At 52.7% G+C, this 15,984-nt stretch overlaps 1 protein-coding gene across 1 annotated transcript; it reads right to left on the bottom strand.

The window, feature by feature from the left end:
• Nucleotides 1-6,125: 6,125 nt before the first annotated feature.
• On the bottom strand, nt 6,126-14,851 carry LOC128076459 (maestro heat-like repeat-containing protein family member 2B). The gene is made up of 25 exons (XM_052674142.1): nt 14,741-14,851; nt 14,109-14,201; nt 13,761-13,830; nt 13,532-13,645; nt 13,356-13,429; nt 12,904-13,023; nt 12,649-12,756; nt 12,300-12,459; nt 12,132-12,172; nt 11,814-11,955; nt 11,350-11,402; nt 10,913-11,020; nt 10,516-10,635; nt 10,222-10,344; nt 9,932-10,087; nt 9,588-9,710; nt 9,213-9,292; nt 8,674-8,809; nt 8,461-8,553; nt 7,979-8,065; nt 7,684-7,807; nt 7,372-7,481; nt 6,835-6,987; nt 6,447-6,601; nt 6,126-6,344 (listed from the first exon to the last, which is right to left on the bottom strand). The coding sequence occupies exons 1-25, from the start codon at nt 14,849-14,851 to the stop codon at nt 6,293-6,295; spliced, it is 2,706 nt and encodes a 901-aa protein (XP_052530102.1). The 3' UTR covers nt 6,126-6,292.
• Between the last annotated feature and the right edge of the window lie 1,133 nt (nt 14,852-15,984).

Here is a 15,984-nt window from a genome sequence, read left to right as displayed (position 1 = left end):
TTCCCCAGTCACACTTTTAGGCCATAAAGAAACTTAAGGAGAATTTTTCCAAAGTGCCTTAAGATTGGTTTCCATTGAGGGTTGTCTAGCAAAGGGAGAAGTTTTTAAGTAGGAACCAGACAGTGTTTTCCAAAAGTGCCCATGCTTCTGACTCCTCAAGATGGCCATGTAAGATAGGCATCCAAGGATTTGAACTTTTGCAAAATGGGACTTCGATTGAACACAGACACTTATAAATACATTTTGTCCCATTACTCTACTCCAGCCTCTAGCCTCCAAATGTCTCCAAAGCACTCCTTGGCACTGGGTATTTAAATAGTATCATTTCTTATTAAGTTCCAGGAGGGCAACTGATGTAATCTCCTTTTTGGTGACATCTTTGATTAATTCATCCTTTGTCATCTGTAATTTTTGGCTTAAATCTCTGTAAGTGAAATCTCATCTTCATTGTACTCAATTATGACATTTTCAGTGCCTTGTAGACATTAGAATTTCTTCCAGTGTATTAACTTGACACTTGATTCAGTCTCAGCTCTTCTTCCCAAGTGCTATCAGTGTTTTCAGCTACTGCACCATGATTATCTGGAAGAAAAGTAGGACTAGGAATAAGAGGTGTATAAAATTCCACAGTTGTGTCATTTTGAAGAATCACAGGCATATAATCCACGTCTGAACATTACCTGTTTGAAATGGGAAAGCTGACAGTCAGAGCTGGATCACTGAGGATGATTTGCTTGTATTTCAAGCTTTCATTCAAAGAGCTCTTTGCTAGAATTTGCAACAAAGCATTGTTTATTTACATACCCTATATGTTTGAGACCACTAATCACAGAAGAAGCCTCTACAGATAAATGCTATACAAAAAAGATAGAAAAGTGCTGAGATCTAGCCCAGTGACTTGGTAATGTGGGACAAGTGATAATACAGAAATGTAGATAGTCTGGAGAATACTAAGGTAAAGTAAATCAATATTGGTCAGCGTATCACACAGTAACGCTGACGTGCTGGTAATCCAAAATCCATCAAATGCTTCTGTATTCATCAAGTTCAAGAGAAAATTAAGGAGGAATTTTTAGGAGAATATGGTTTGACTTTGTGCAGAGAGAGCATCCCAAGTATGCAAGGTCATGTAGGCGAAGAACATCATTTGGAAGCATAAGGACTGAAATAAAGAAGCTTCTGAATTCTCAGTGAGAGGTAACGCAGGAGTGAAGTAGGTCTAAAGAAACCTTAAACAGTGGTTTAAAATGCCATTCTCTACCTTTGGGTATGGCCCCTTGTTCAGGGGCTGCATTTCAGCTTCAGACAATTCCCAAACCTTGTAGGCAGCAGCATGATGTGCCAGACTCACCTGGGGGCTCTGCAACCTGGCAGACATAAGTGATGGGCAACAAGCATGGGAAAAATTATTTTTGCAATAGAATTTCTATGTGTATAGAGTCGCAGCAAGACAAGAGTGCAAGAGTAAAAGGAATGTTATTGTAAGTGCTGAGAAAGAAGAGCAGGAGCCAGAGGAAGAGAGATTCTGCAAGTAGAACCCATGATTTTGAAATAAACCTGGGTGTGAGAGCCTCAAGTGAGAAAGTGGCTTGGAGCAGTTAGCAAGTAATGGGACTATCAGCCATCTATATGGTACCTGAGAAAAGGAGTTATGGAGGAGGAAGACAGAGGCTGATCTTAGACGTGTTGAGCAAAAGATCGTAATAGAACTTCCGAAGGGCTGATGAGAGACAAACTAACACTAGAGGTGTTAGTTGGGCTTGTGAGTTTGGAGATGAGGGCTAGTGAGGAGACTACAGGCCAGTTACAAAACAATTTTTATCTATAAAAAAGTTTTTGAAAAATTAGTAACTAGCATTAGAAATTCAATAATTCCTTTACTTACTGGAAGTAAATTATCTTGCTGGAATTAATTTTCTGTAATGACAGTTTTTTTCTTTTAACAATAGAAGTACACATATTTAAGCAGTTTTTATTCTTATGAAAATTATGTCCTATACATAAGTGTTACCAATTCCTGCCTCAACACTTCCTCATTTGATCCTCATTTCTTTATTTTCCAAAATTCAATGAGCAATCAGAGGGGATCAAATTTCTTGTGTTTGATCAGTAGAACTCTGCATGACAGAAGAAAGTCAGATTATGCCTTGTTTGTCAGACTTTGTTTCAAAATGAAGAGCTTTTTTGTATCTTTAGCCTTAACAGATACACTGCTGTGGATTTAATTTCCTTTGAGTTAGAATCAAGATTTTATAAGGAAGGAAAAAAAGAACACCAAAACATCCCCTCCTATATTCATGCACTTTAGAAATAAGAAATTGCTATCATGTTCTTATCATGTTCTTCTTTCATGTCTAAGGAGGCTGTGGATGCCCCATCCCTGGAGGCATTCAAAGCCAGGCTGGATGTAGCTCTGGGCAGCCTGGTCTAGTAGTAGGTGACCCTACCAACAGCAGGGGAGTTGTAACAGGGTGATTTTTGAGGTCCTTTTTGACCCAGGCCGTTCTACGATTCTGAGCAGCCCTCAGAAAATGCATCATATAATATAATAAGTAACACAACTTATTTCAATTTTTTACTTTTTCTTATTTAATGAAGAGATCAGACTTCAGATTGCAGTTCTACATGCTCCATCTGAAAATTGGCCAGTAATGCATTTTGTCAATGAAAAATGGATCCACAAAGAAACAAAAAAGTGGATGAATTTTTGGCAGTCTTGAAACCTATTCTCTAATTCCTGTATCAAAACAGAAAACACAACTGCGCATTTTTTGCGCTAGGGGCTGACCTGCAGGAGAGGATCTCTGCAGAGAAGGACCTGGGTATCCCAGTAGACAGCAGGCTTTCCCTTTCCCTTTCCCTTTCCCTTTCCCTTTCCCTTTCCCTTTCCCTTTCCCTTTCCCTTTCCCTTTCCCTTTCCCTTTCCCTTTCCCTTTCCCTTTCCCTTTCCCTTTCCCTTTCCCTTTCCCTTTCCCCTTTCCCTATCCCTTTCCCTTCCCCTTCCCCTTTCCCTATCCCTTTCCCTTCCCCTTCCCCTTCCCCTTCCCCTTCCCCTTCCCCTTTCCCTATCCCTTTCCCTTCCCCTTCCCCTTCCCCTTCCCCTTCCCCTTTCCCTATCCCTTTCCCTTCCCCTTCCCCTTCCCCTTCCCCTTTCCCTTTCCCTTTCCCTTTCCTATCCCTTTCCCTTCCCCTTCCCCTTCCCTTTCCCCTTCCCCTTCCCGTTTCCCTTCCCCTTCCCCTTCCCCTTCCCCTTTCCCTTTCCCTTTTCCCTTTCCCTTTCCCTAACCCTTTCCCTTTCCCTTTCCCTTTCAGTTTTCCTTTTCCCTATCCCTTTCCCTTTTCCTTTCTCTTTCTCCTTTCTTTTCTTTCTTCTCATGCACACACAGTCACACACACACAAACGCATGTCATGTCATCAGCTCCGTGCACTGGGTGCCTGAAGGCCAGATATAGCTCAGAGCCTCCTGCTACTTGCAGAGAAAACAGGGCTCAGGGTGACAGCTCAATCTGCAAATGGTGTAAGAGGCTGGAAGCAGCATAGGGTTGTACAGAAGCCTCCACTGAAATCCCACTACCCCTTTTTGGATCCGCTTAAGCTTGCAGTTTTGAATGAGATCTGGAGATGAGAGACAGTGCTGCGGGCGTGCAGCCCCTCACACAGGCTCCCGATGTCCATGGAAGTACTGATGTATGTTAAAGGAAATAACATTTCCCTAATCCACCTTAAAATATCATTTCATTCTTCTTCGTATGCTTCTCTTTATTTCCATGCAAAGATGGTTCTTCTCCAACAGCCCAAACAGTGAGCAGGAGTGCTGAGTAGCTCCACGGACATGCTTTGTCATGGACGAGATCTAAATGCTCTCTCAAGTGATTCCCAGGCAGAGCTTAGGAGTCACAATGCTGCAGAAGCCTCTTGCAGGAGGCAGTTTGCAGATAGAAACCTCATTTTTCAAGGCACAGAGGAGTACATTTATTTGCTGCTGTTCATTCTGTACACAGACAATAGCAAAGCTGGCAACTTGCTCAGGCACTTCAGATCTTCCAGAACTGATTTTCCGACTCTCCAGCTTTCTACTGGCTGCATAGGGAACGCTGGTGCTTAACTTGGATGCCCAAACTCTGTTGACATCTCTGGAGTGAAGTCACTGTGACTTCGGTGACTGAAGCAGGTGGTCAGAACCTAGACTTTGATTGGAGGCCTATCATAATACAGCCTTAAACCTCTATGTTCTGACTCACTCATTTATTATTTCCTTGCCATATGTGATAGATAGGTAGAGGATATTTTTGTGTACTGCTCTGGGAATTTGCTTCTCTCTAGAAAACCTGACTAAGTACACAATTATATAATAACATAAAAAAGCAAAAGTTACAGATATGCTCAAATTAGACAAAACGATTAATAAATGATGATAAATAAAATGGTAAACCAATGATTAAAAGCTTTGAGAAATACATGCCATAAAATGCACGAGAACAATAAACTCCTAAACAACATTAACAACCAAAAACCCATTATCTCCTCAAGCACTAATATTGTCCTAAACAATTTAAAAGTAGTAGTAACAACATACTCAAGAAAGGCAAAATCGCACTTAGGTGAATTAGGCACTAATACCACCTTCTTGCACAGGATGCAAGCATATAGCAGTCCCTGAAAAGCTCTGAAACAATTTTCTTGGAAACTGACAGAAAGTTAACGTGGCCCATGTGGAATTGCCCAACTGCATGTTGGCATCAAAAGAGCTTGGCCAGCACGTCGAGGGAGGTGATCCTCCTCCTCTGCTCTGCACTGGTGAGGCCACACTTACACTGCTGTGCCCAGTTCTGGGCACCTCAATTAAGTGAAGTTAAAAGACAGGGACCTCCTAGAAGGAGTCCAGCAGAGGACGACCACAAGGATGACTGGGGGCCTCCCATGTGAGGAAAGGCTGAGTAACGGTGCTCTGTTCAGCCTGGGGAAAAGGACACTGAGAGGGGATCTGGTAAATATTTATTACTATTATACATAACTGTTATATACAACTATTTATAACCAAAGGAAGGTGGGAGGCAAATGAGTGAGGCCAGGCTCTTCTCGATGGTGTGTAGCAAGAGCACAAGGAGTAGTGGCCCAAAAATTGTACTGAGGCAGTAAAGCACACTGTGAGCAGGCTTGCTGATGCCACAGAACTGGGAGGAGTGGCTGACATGCCTGAAGGCTGTGCTGCCACCCAGCGAGACCTAGACAGGCGGAGAGTTGGGCAGGGGGAACTTGAATGAAATATAACAAGGGCAAGCGTAGGGACTTGTATCTGGGCAAGAACGACCCCACATACCAGCATAGGTTAGGGACTGACCTGTTGGAGAGCCGCGTAGGGGAAAGGGACCTGCGGGTCCTGGTGGACAGCAGGGTGACCATGAGCCAGCAACCTGCCCCTGTGGCCAAGAAGGCCAATGGCACCCTGGGACATAGTAGAAGGGGCATGGTTAGGAGGTCAAAAGAGGTTATCCTGCTTCTCTACTCTGCCCTGGTGAGACCGCATCTGGAGTATTGTGTCCAGTTCTGGGCCCCTCTGTTCAAGAAGGACAGGGAACTGCTTGAGAGAGTCCAGCACAGAGCCACAAAGATGATGAAGGGACCAGAGCATCTCCCTTACGAGGAAAGTCTGAGGAAGCTTTGGCTTGGAGGAGACTGAGAGGTGACCTAATGAACGCTTCTAAATATGTCAAGGATGTCTGTCAGGAGGATGGAGCCAGGCTTTTCTCAGTGACATCCAGTGACAGGATAAGGGCAATGGGTACAAGCTGGAACATGAGAGGTTCCACATGAATGCTAGAAAAAAAACGTCATGGTGGTGGTAACAGAATATTGGAACGGGCTGTCCTGAGAGGTTGTGGGGTCTCCCTCTGTGGAGACGTTCAAAACCTGCCTGGACACATTCCTGTGTGACCTAATCTAGGTGTTCCCAGCAGGGGGATTAGATTAGATGAGTTTTTGAGGTTTCTTCCAATCCCTGACATTCGGTGACTGTGATTCTGTAACTGGTATGGAGAAGAGACAGCAGCTATTGAAATAAAGACTTGGTAAAAAAAAAAAAAACAACTACTATTTATTTATGTATTTATGTATGTATGTATGTATTTATTTATTTATAATAAATAGTACAATTTTTAAGCTCATCTTCTCTTTTCTCGTTCTCTTCTCTCCTTTTCTCCTTTTCTCCTTTCAAATTTCCCTTTTCATTCCCTTTTTCCTTCCCTGCTCCTTTCCTCTCCTCCCTTCCTTTCTTATCCTTTCTTCTTTTTTCTATTGGCTCCATCGCTGAAGACAAAATTCTCTTATTCTCCTCCACGTCTCACTAGAAAAAGTAGAGTCGCAACTTGAGGCTATTCACAAAAAAGAAAAGCTGCCTCCTCCCTACATCCCTCTGCAGCAACAGCAAAGGCGGGAGTGCCAGTACCTGTCCGTTGGCCCAAGCGGCCGGGAGAAGTTGCTCATCACAGCCTCTGTGTGATGGCGGGTGAGGATGACCACCGCCTGGCACAGGAAGGGCAGGAACGTGCTCTGCTGCGCAAACGAGGTGATGCTGCGCAGGATGTAGAGGATCGGAGGCACCTGAGAGAAGAAGGGGAGAAAGAATGACTTGCTGCATCCTGCACTCTGCAGGGCCTAGCCATGGACATTCAGCGCATGAGCAGTGCCTGCTCCCTTGACGTGCTGCCAAGTCCTAAGCCTGAATTTCATGCCAGCTACCCTGGTCTCCGTGCCCTGAGCACAAGGGGCAAACGGCACAAGTCATAGTGCAACAGCCAGCAAAAGTCCAAGACACGTGGCAGAAAGTCTCTTACGTTCCAACTGAGGTCCTTCCCGTGCATCTGCAGGAAGGTGGTCATCCACTTCCCAGCAGCACGCACACGCACTCCGTTGGCTTTCCGGATCGTCTCCTTGATGGCAGTCATGAAGTCAACGGTGCGTTCTAGGGGGAAGTTCCTGCACACGATCTGCAGAGAAATGAGAAGCGGGAGAGATCCCATCACTGCTCTGCTGCAGCTGTCTGTACCCTGCTGCTGATACGGAAGGCGGTTGAGCCTTCTCTCAGCTTCTGCACCCATGGTGTTTGCTTACATGCAAAGCCGACCTCCCAGCAGCCACAGTCACACATGCATGCAAGTGCACTCACACACACAAACGCACATCATGGAGTCAGAGCCTTGCACTGGGTGCCTGAAGGCCAGACGTAGCTCAGAGCCTCCTGCTACTTGCTGAGAAAACAGGGCTCAGGGTAACAGCTCATTTTGGAAACAGTGTGAGAGGCTGGGAGCTGCACAGGGTCGTGCAGAAGCCTACACACAGAGATCACACCACCTCTTCTTGGGTCCACTTACCATGGCCATTTTGGATGTGGTCTGGAGCTGAGAGGCGATGCTGCAGGCGTGCAGCCCTTCGCACAGGCCCCTGATGTCACCCGTCTCGATGTCTGTGTTGGTCGCTTTGGCTGGAAAGAGCACAGAGAGAAAAGGGAAGTCACGCTTCTGGAAATGAAACTGCTTTCCACGGGGGAAAGACAGAGGACAGGGTGGGGACAAGAAGAGAGCTGTGCACGGTGCCTCTCCCTCCTGTCAAGAGGGCCCAGCCCGTGGGGCTCTGGTAGTGCTACGGAGGAGGGCAGAGGGCTGGAGCACGCCTGCTCCACTCACCTTGGATTCGCAGAAGGGAGCTCAGACAGGTGACGGCCAGCTGGCGGGATGCGGGCATGGGGTCACAAGTCAGAGGCGCCAGCAATCCCACCAAGGAGCCAAAGTGCTCACAGGCATCTCCTCTCTGCAGGGGTGAGAGGCAGGAACAGAGCTGTAGATGGCCCCAGCTCTCCCCAGCTTCTCCCATCTGTGCCTTCCCACCGTGACACAGCATGCACAGCTGGGCAGAGCTCGCCTTCAAGCTCTGGGGCGCTGGGGAGGGAGCAGGGGGCATGCGGTGGGGCTCTTTACTCACTTGAAGCTCTTCACAAACAGCCAGCAGCTGGGAGCAGGTCTGCAGGGCCCTCTCGCGCTCCCACACGTTGCTCGATACCATGCATTTCTGCAGGACCTGGGGTAGAGCATCTGTCTCACTGAGGATGTCTTTTCTTTCCCTTCCTGCCACCCCTCTCCCTGTCCCTCCTTTCCCAGCACTTTCCCTTAGGGCCTGCCCTGTTGCTCCATGTGGCCTCCTGCCTCACTGAGCACCGGCACTGCCGCCCCGCTCTCTGCAGTCACTCCTGCCTCCTAACCCAGGAGCTTTTCCTCGGCTGTGGCCTCCAGGGGCTGGCTCCTGCTTTCCCCCTGCAGGGCCCATTTCTCTGCCCATTTCAGCTCGCAGTGAGCTGGCACGTCAGCAGGAGATTTCTCCCCCTCTGATCCTCCTCTCAGTCCCCAGATCTCTGCCCCCGCTATTGACAGGCACCATGCTTTCTCCCTTGCCCCACAAGTACTCACATGGACTATGTTCTGAAAGAAGCCGCCGCTGGGCTCTGTCTCCAGCAGGACCACCATGAGCCGGCCCAGAGCTTTCAGTGCTGTTTGCTGAAGCTGAAAGCAGAAGACGGGAGTGACGTGTAGCATCACGGCTGCTGCCAGAGCAGAGGCTGTGTGTGCTGAGGTATGTAGGGTTCCGACCGAGAGGTGGCCGGGAAAGTTACGGCAGGTTACCTGCAGGTACTGTGCTGCTTGCTGTGACTTCCTGATCTTCAGCATCTTCTCTGCTGAAGGGTGTGTCACGATGTTCTTGCAGCACAGGACCAACATCTCACGCATGTCTTTGCTTTCGAAAGAGGGCTTCAGCTTGCTGAGAGGAGGAAAACAGGAGAGAAATCAGAAAGGCTCTTTACCTCTCCAGAGTGGTTCAGACAACATCTGAGTTTCTCCTAATTGACAGCTACAAAGCCAATACCCCCCACCCAGCTCATGTTGCTGAGCACTGCCTTCAGCTCCAGCAGCGCCCACCTCCTCCCCGGCAGCAGTGAACCACCTCCCGCTCTGGAGGGAAGGAGACCCCAGCTCTCCCTCTCTTCCCTGCCAGGGGACAGGAGCACCAGGGCCTTTCTCCCTGCCCAGAACCTCAGCTTTGCTGCGCACAACAGCCCAGCCGTCTCTCCTGTAGATGTGGCTCCTCCCCCCCGACCCCTCCGGGCCCTCAGGAGCTACCCAAAATGGGAATCACCATCCTGACTTGCAACCTCAGCCCTTACCTCAGCTGCTCCAGGGCCAGAACCACCTTGAGAGGCAGTGGGGAGACAGGCATGCCCGAGTAATACTTCTTCATCAGGTCCTGCAAGTCCCAGAGAGACAGTGTCAAAGTGGGCAAGGGGCACACAAGAGCTGTTCCACCCGGCCCCGAGACAGGCACAGCTGCCACACACCAGCCCCATCACTTTCCCATGGAAGCGCTGCAGGATGCAGCAGCTGGTGCACCCAGCCCGCTGCCCAGCCGCTGCCTGCCAGCACCCAAGGTCCCCACCAGCTGGAGACGTGTGGCTGCTGGACACCTGCATGCCCCCAGGGAAGCGAGCCTTGTGGCGCAGCCCAGAGCTCCTCTGCAGACAGCCCTGTCTCCAGGCACTCACCATCAGGATTTCCAGCAGCTTGCTCTTCAAGGAGGGGTTAAAGCTTGCAGAACCACCCACAGCTTGGAAGGCAGAGCTGCAGTCGGTGATGCTCTGCACCAGCGCGAGGTTGTTCTGCAAGTCCTGAGGAGCAAGAGAGAAGAACATTCTTTGAACTGCGGGAAGGGACAAGGGCTGCAAGGGACACACGGGGAGACAACACTAAGGGAAGGGCTTGGATCTTTATCTGGGCACAAACCCTTCCCCGAGGGACCTTTGGAAAGGAAAGGCCCATCTCAGCATCCCCCCATGTGGAGAGGCTGCAGCTGGGCGCTCAGACACCCTGGCACGCTTTGAGCTCTCACCCGGCAGCTGCAGCTGTAGAGCATCAGGACGTTGCCCACGATGTCTCCCTCCAGGTGGGCGAGCAGCTGTTCCTTAGAGGCACGCAGTGCCACGCTGCCGTGGGCCAGCATGAGAGCGCTGCGTGTGGCATGAGCTCTCGTGCTGTCCAGCTCCATCTGTGTGGGAAGAAATGCCTTGAGACACTCGCTAACGGCCCCCAGTGCCCCGCGATGCACCTGGGCTCCCAAGGCAGGAGCTGCAGGGAAAACAAGGCAGAAGAATGCCAAGATGGAAACCCGTAACGCTTTACCTTCTTGCGCCTGGAAATCCTGGCATTGCGGCCTTTGCACAGCCTGGACGCAAACATGGTGAGCGTGGCCAGGACTGTGTGGAAGTTGTTCTCAGCAGCATGGCTGAGAAGAGAGACGATTCCCTGCACAAAAGAACAAGGGGCCGTTGGCACAGGCCTGAATCTACAGGTCCTCTGCTGAGCAAAATGGCAGCAGTGCGGAGGTTGAAAGGCCTGGAGCAGGGCCAGGAGAAACCCTCTGCCCCAGGGCCAGAGCAGGGATGCTCGCAAGAGCTGGAGGAGAGGAGAGCTCACCTGGGCCTCACGTGGCTCCTCTGCATTTGCCTCCTCCAGGTGCTGCAGCAGCTTCTCCTGCACGTGGAGGACTCCCTGACAGGATCCCAGCACTGTGCCCAGAGCCTTGTACAGGAACGACTGCACGGGAAGGGAAGGAAGAAGCTGAGATGTGGCAGCAGCTTAACGTGCTGGGGGAGGGCCAGGTGGGAAGGAGCCAAGCTCCCTGGCGGTTGCTGAGAGCAGCTGCAGGGCCCAGCTTTAGCCATCCCCGGGCAGATTGCAGGGAAAGGCCCTCTGGGAGGCATAGACTGGAGAAGCAGCATCAGCATCCCGCGTGGGCAGAGCACCAGCCGCAGCCCCAGCCCCAGCTGGACACCTGCAGCTGCACCGCTGGGTAGAGCCGGGGGGAACTCACCTTTTCTGCAGAGCTGCTGGCAGAGCTGCTCAGCCGCTGGCTCAGCTCACAGCTCAGGGCCTCCATCCATGCCTTCTCCTCTATGGTGTCCAGCGACGCCTTCAGGAACTGTTGGAGAACAGGAGAAGACAATGTTCCCTTGCCCTTTGCCTCTTCCCTCACTCCCAAGTCACCGCAGCCCTCTGGGGAGAGGTGCCTGGAAGAACAGTGCCTCTCCCAGCTCCCCCAGCGTTCCCTCCATTAAAGCTGCCTGCCCTCTTCTCCTAAGACCCCCCTGGGCTTGGGACAGAGCGGAAGAGGCAGCGCCACAAAGGCGTGCGGCCGCTCCGCAGCAGCGCTTGAGAGGCTGCTCCTGCCCCACAGTGGCTCACGTGGGAGCGGGGCTGCTTGGGGCAGGCAAGCACTTCTCTGCACCGCGCCTCCCGGCAGTGCTGTACCTTTAGCAGACGGCGCTCAAACTCGGCAGTGTCCGGGAAGCTCTCATCTTTCCCTGCACAGCAATAGGAAGACAAAGACCCTTACTTGGGATCAAGGCACAGAAGAAGAGCTGCTGCAAACCTGGCTTGGCCTGGGCACTTGACACAGCCAAGCTGGGACCTGCACCCCCTCCACAGTGACCTGTCCCTCCCCACAAGCACTGCCTCCACTGGAACAGGGAACTAAGTGTGCTCCAAGGCTGCTGTCTGAGGGGACATGAAGGGCCCATCCATGTCCTGGAACGGGCAGATCTCTGGTGGGATGGGTCCCTGGGCCTCAGGGCTGACTCCCAGGAATGGGAAGAGCAGCAGAGCAAGAACTGGGCTGCAGGCAGTGCTTCCCCTCTGCCATGCTACAGAGCTGCATTTTCACTCCCCCCCTTCCCTTCCCTGCCTCTGCCTCTTCTTCCCCTCCAGTACTTTACCTTCAAGACACTGCAGCAGCAGGGGGATCTCAGTAGCCCACATGGCCCCCACAGCCCTGTGGAACCTGCCGTGGAGGTTTTTCATCAGCAGTAAGGCAGCAGCTTGGAGTTTGCTGCCTGCTACAGGGCTGCCTGCCACCACCTGAGCGAGAGCAAGAAAAAGCAGGGTCACTTCTGCAGCAAGAGCAACGGCTTCCCCCCAGGATGGAAGCAGCTCGGCTCTGCTCTGGCAGGCAAGGAGCAGCCAACAGCTCTGCCCATGGCCACGCTGTTTCCTCCTGGCTGCTCGTAGCACCGGCCTCTGGAGCATCTACTCACCAGCAGTCGTGCCAGCAGTGTCTGGGGCGTCAGCAGTGGGCCTGCAAAGAGAAAAAAGTGCTGAGTAAGACTCCAAGACACTGCGTGCCCAGCCATGCACACCTCCGCTGTCCCTTCTGGGTGCTACCACAGGTCAGCAGAGCTCACTGGGGGAGTTTTTGCTCCTACCCTGAAACATGGAGCTGACAAAATGGGGATCCAGGTGTTCTATCGGCCGTCCTGTCAGCTCCTCTCTCTCAGCCAGGGCACAGACACAGCGGGAGACTGGGATCAGCATGCCTGTGTACTGCGCTGGCACCACAAACAACAGCAGCCGCGGCCACAGGAGCTGTAGGGAACGAGGCAGTGGAGCAGGTCAGCATTCCTGCCTCTGCTCGGAGATGAAGAGGACTCTGTGAATTTCCCCGAGTCCTGTGTGCTTCAGAGCACGTTGGAGGAGAGACCTGGGGTCTTGGAATGGGACGAGGAACACGGGGAGCAAGGGCAGGGAGCAGCAGCAGGGCAGAGCGTGACTTACTTTGGACATCCCTCTCACAGAGACGTCCAGTGATCCCAGGATGTCCATGCACAGCTCCTGGAGAGCTCCTTCTTCCTGGGCTTCCCGGGCAGAAAGGTCTCCGGCTGCCTGCACGACAGTGGTGTTGAAACACTGGTTATGCTCAGCTCTCAGGAGCCTCTCGGGAGGCTCAGGTGCGGCCCCAGCGGTGCTTCTGTATAGCAGCCTCTGAGCAGCACGGGTCTTCCAAAGGAAGATGCTGCCCACTGCCCTTACCCTTCTTCCCGTGGCGCGGCTGAACTCCCTGAAGATGTGCCCCACCACATCCCAGGCTGAGCAGCTCCGGGTGTTCGAACTGAGCAGATCCTTGATGAAATACAGAATAGCCGTCCTCACCTGCAAGGGGTCAATTATGGGTGTGATTTTCCTGGTCAGAAGGCAAAGGGAAGCCAGCTGCTCATCGGGGCAGCCCTTTGGGCATGAGCAGAGGCAGCAAGAGCAGTGGAGAGGCTTTAGCTACTGAGGTGAGGGCCAGGCCTTAGCACCAGGCTGTGCACTTTCCATGCACAGCACAGGGACCTGCCCGCTCCACTCTGCCTGCTCTCCCCACAGGAGCCATCATGACCGTGTGGCCAATGCCCCAGCACCTCTCTAGTCACCCCAGCCGTGCCCGTGCTGGCAGCAGCATCACCACCCCGACAGCGCTTTCCTTTCCCAAACCAGCTCACCCGGATGCTGGGGTCGCTGCACAGACGCTGCACAGCCTCGACGACCTGGGGCAGCATCTCCGTCATCATGGGCTCTGCAAGAGATGCACAGAAGCATGAGCGGAGCCACAGCGCAGATGGCAGAAGGGAGCCCTGGCAGTGCCAAGGCGTGGTACTGACCAACCCGTGGTACTGACCATCAGAGCGAGCCAGAGCACCCAGCAGACCCAGGGCTGCCACGCATCCAGGCTCCCAGTCATCGCCCAGCTGCGACTGCAGAAACAGGATGGTTTCCTCTGGGCAGATCCGGGCTGCAGGGAGGAAATCCCACGCTATGTTAGCAAGAACCTCACGCCCATGCCTGAGGTTTGTGAGAGAGGTTTTGGCCAGGGCAGCGCCAAGCATGGCCAAGGCTCCTCTCCTTACCCTGCAGCATGATGCAGTGGGTCAGCTGTGCACGATCAACCTCGCTGTGCTGCTTGCTGTCGTCATAGAGCTGTGGGAACAAGGTCCATTTGATACAATCACATCAACACTGAGGACGGAAAAGACACTGTGCTGCCCGCTCTCGTCTCCCTGGGCACTCTCGGGAAGAGGACAGGCAGACAAAACCCAGCCCACCCCACGGCATCCCCGGGAGTACATGCACGGCTCTGGAACAGCCTTGAGCATGCAGGAGCTAAGGCTGAGCCGCCTTATTCAGGGGCTCGGAGCTTTGCAGTCAACTTAGCCACAAGGGAAACTGCTGTGGGTGCAAGGATAGGCTCCCCTTACCTGGTAAAACACGGCACTGGTGACGTCCAGAAACTTGTCCCCTGCGATTACAGACTGAATGCCCCCTAAGGCCTCCAGGAAGATAGTCAGGCTCTGCAAGAGAGCAGGAGAGGAAGAAAGGGATGAAGCCACATCTAGCCACTCGGGAGTGGAGAAACTGTTTCCCAATTGTTTCTCTGCAGGGAGAAGCTCCTGCACAGGCGTTCTTGTTTATCCTCCACCACCCAGCAGCAGCAAGAGAGTCTCTCTGCTCTCAGTCGAGCCGTGTTTGGGCATCATCTGCAGGCATTTCCCACCCAGCAGCCCACTTCTCCCCCATCAGATGCAACTGGCTGTGGTCCCCCCAATTGTTAGCATAGAGCTCCTCAGGCACTCAGAGCCCCACCACCCAGGTGGTGGTGATGAAGTCTCCCATCCCCAGGAGATGAGCCCCAGTGATTCTTGGTTCCCTCCTGGCTCCAGTCTGGGTTGTTCCTTCTCTGACTGAAGAGCTCAGGAAGCCTCAGACCTCCCTTGAACACCCATTCCTTCTTTCTCCAAGGGCTCCCCACCTCCTCCCTGCATCCCCCTGACCCCTCGTGGCATTTGCACGGGCCCCACGTCTACCCTGAGCCCTGCGCAATGTCTCTCACCTTGGCCACCCTGCAGGTGTCTTGGATCTCCTGACACGGGTGAACGAGCCAGAGGAGCTGCTCCCAGACCTGCTCTTGCTGCTGCTCCTCTTGCAGGAGAACCTCCAACATGGCAGCCACAGCCCCAAGGACGGCCTGTTTGTCCTGGAGAGGATGGCAGAGGCCCGGCATCAAAGACTGAAGGTCTGCCCTTGCTACACAGAGGGCTTTCCCTTCCCCTTCCCCTTCCCCTTCCCCACACCCCCAAGCCCAGCAGGAGGTGGGCTCGCTCTGGAGGGCAGGCAGCTTTTCCCCATACCCTCATCCCCAGCTCTTCCTGCCACAGTGCTGTGACATGCAGCTGCTCCCTGGCACAGAGCCACTTCAGGGCCCTTTGCAGAGCCAGCCCACTCCCTCTCATCACCCCTCAGCTCTCAGCCCACTGGGCACAGACAGAGCTGCCGACATGGGTGCCCCTGCTGCCATCCTGGGCTGGGGATGCAGCAGTGCTCACCTGTTCCTCCTGGCAGTCTTGCCAGTTCCACACCACAGAGAAGAGCAGCTCGTGAAGGTTTTCATAGGTCTGCTCTTTCTCCATGGCAGTCCAGGGGCATTGCATTCCTGAGGACAAGTAATTCTTGACTCCATCCAGCCACTGTTTCAAAACTGAAAAAACAAAATAATTTTAAAAAAAATCAATAACTTTTTTTTAGTTTTTTTTTAAGAGAGTGAGAGAAAACGGAGTCTGTGAGAGTCTGCAGCAGGGCTGCTCTGGGGCCGGCACTCACCAGCACAAGCGATGCGCAGGATCTGGCCACTCTTCACCTGGCCCACCACACTGCGCAGGCCTGCCAGCATCAGCCACACAAAGGGGATGCACTGCGGAGCTGCAGAGAGGAAGGAGAGGGCCACAGTCAGAGTCCTGGCAGCGAGGGAGGAGGGGCTGCAGCCCTGCAGCCCCCAGCTCAGTGCAGATCACACTCAGAGGACAGAGACCCCCTTCCCGGTTGTTTTAGATGTCAGGAGGTTGAGGATACTCTACCATAGGTGCTGAAGAGTTTGCTCAGGGTGATGAGCACCGACTCCTTGCACATGTCCCCCGCGGCCTTCAGGTGGCTCTGGAGCTCAGCCATCACCAAGGTGAAGTGCGTCCGAGCCAGAGCCACCAGGACATTGCTGGCAGCTGTCTTGACATTGCTGGTCACGCCCTGGAAGAGAGTCACTGGTGACGCGCGGCCCAGGAGACTGCCTGAGGCCCTTGGAAG

The sequence above is a fragment of the Tympanuchus pallidicinctus genome, unplaced genomic scaffold (genome assembly GCF_026119805.1).
Source record: "Tympanuchus pallidicinctus isolate F22 unplaced genomic scaffold, pur_lepc_1.0 scaffold14, whole genome shotgun sequence".
NCBI lineage: Eukaryota > Metazoa > Chordata > Aves > Galliformes > Phasianidae > Tympanuchus > Tympanuchus pallidicinctus.
This window is presented reverse-complemented; position numbering and strand designations above follow the sequence as displayed.

Bases quoted from the DNA above. Each gene is read 5' to 3' on its own strand.
- LOC128076459 (XM_052674142.1), bottom strand. From the start codon at position 14,851: ATGTTGGAGGTTCTCCTGCAAGAGGAGCAGCAGCAAGAGCAGGTCTGG. The intron at 11,403-11,813 runs GTAAAGTACTGG...ATTGCTGTGCAG, and splicing joins GCTGCTGCAGTGTCTTGAAG to GGAAAGATGAGAGCTTCCCG. The intron at 8,066-8,460 runs GTGAGTACTTGT...CAGGTCCTGCAG, and splicing joins TCTTTCAGAACATAGTCCAT to AAATGCATGGTATCGAGCAA.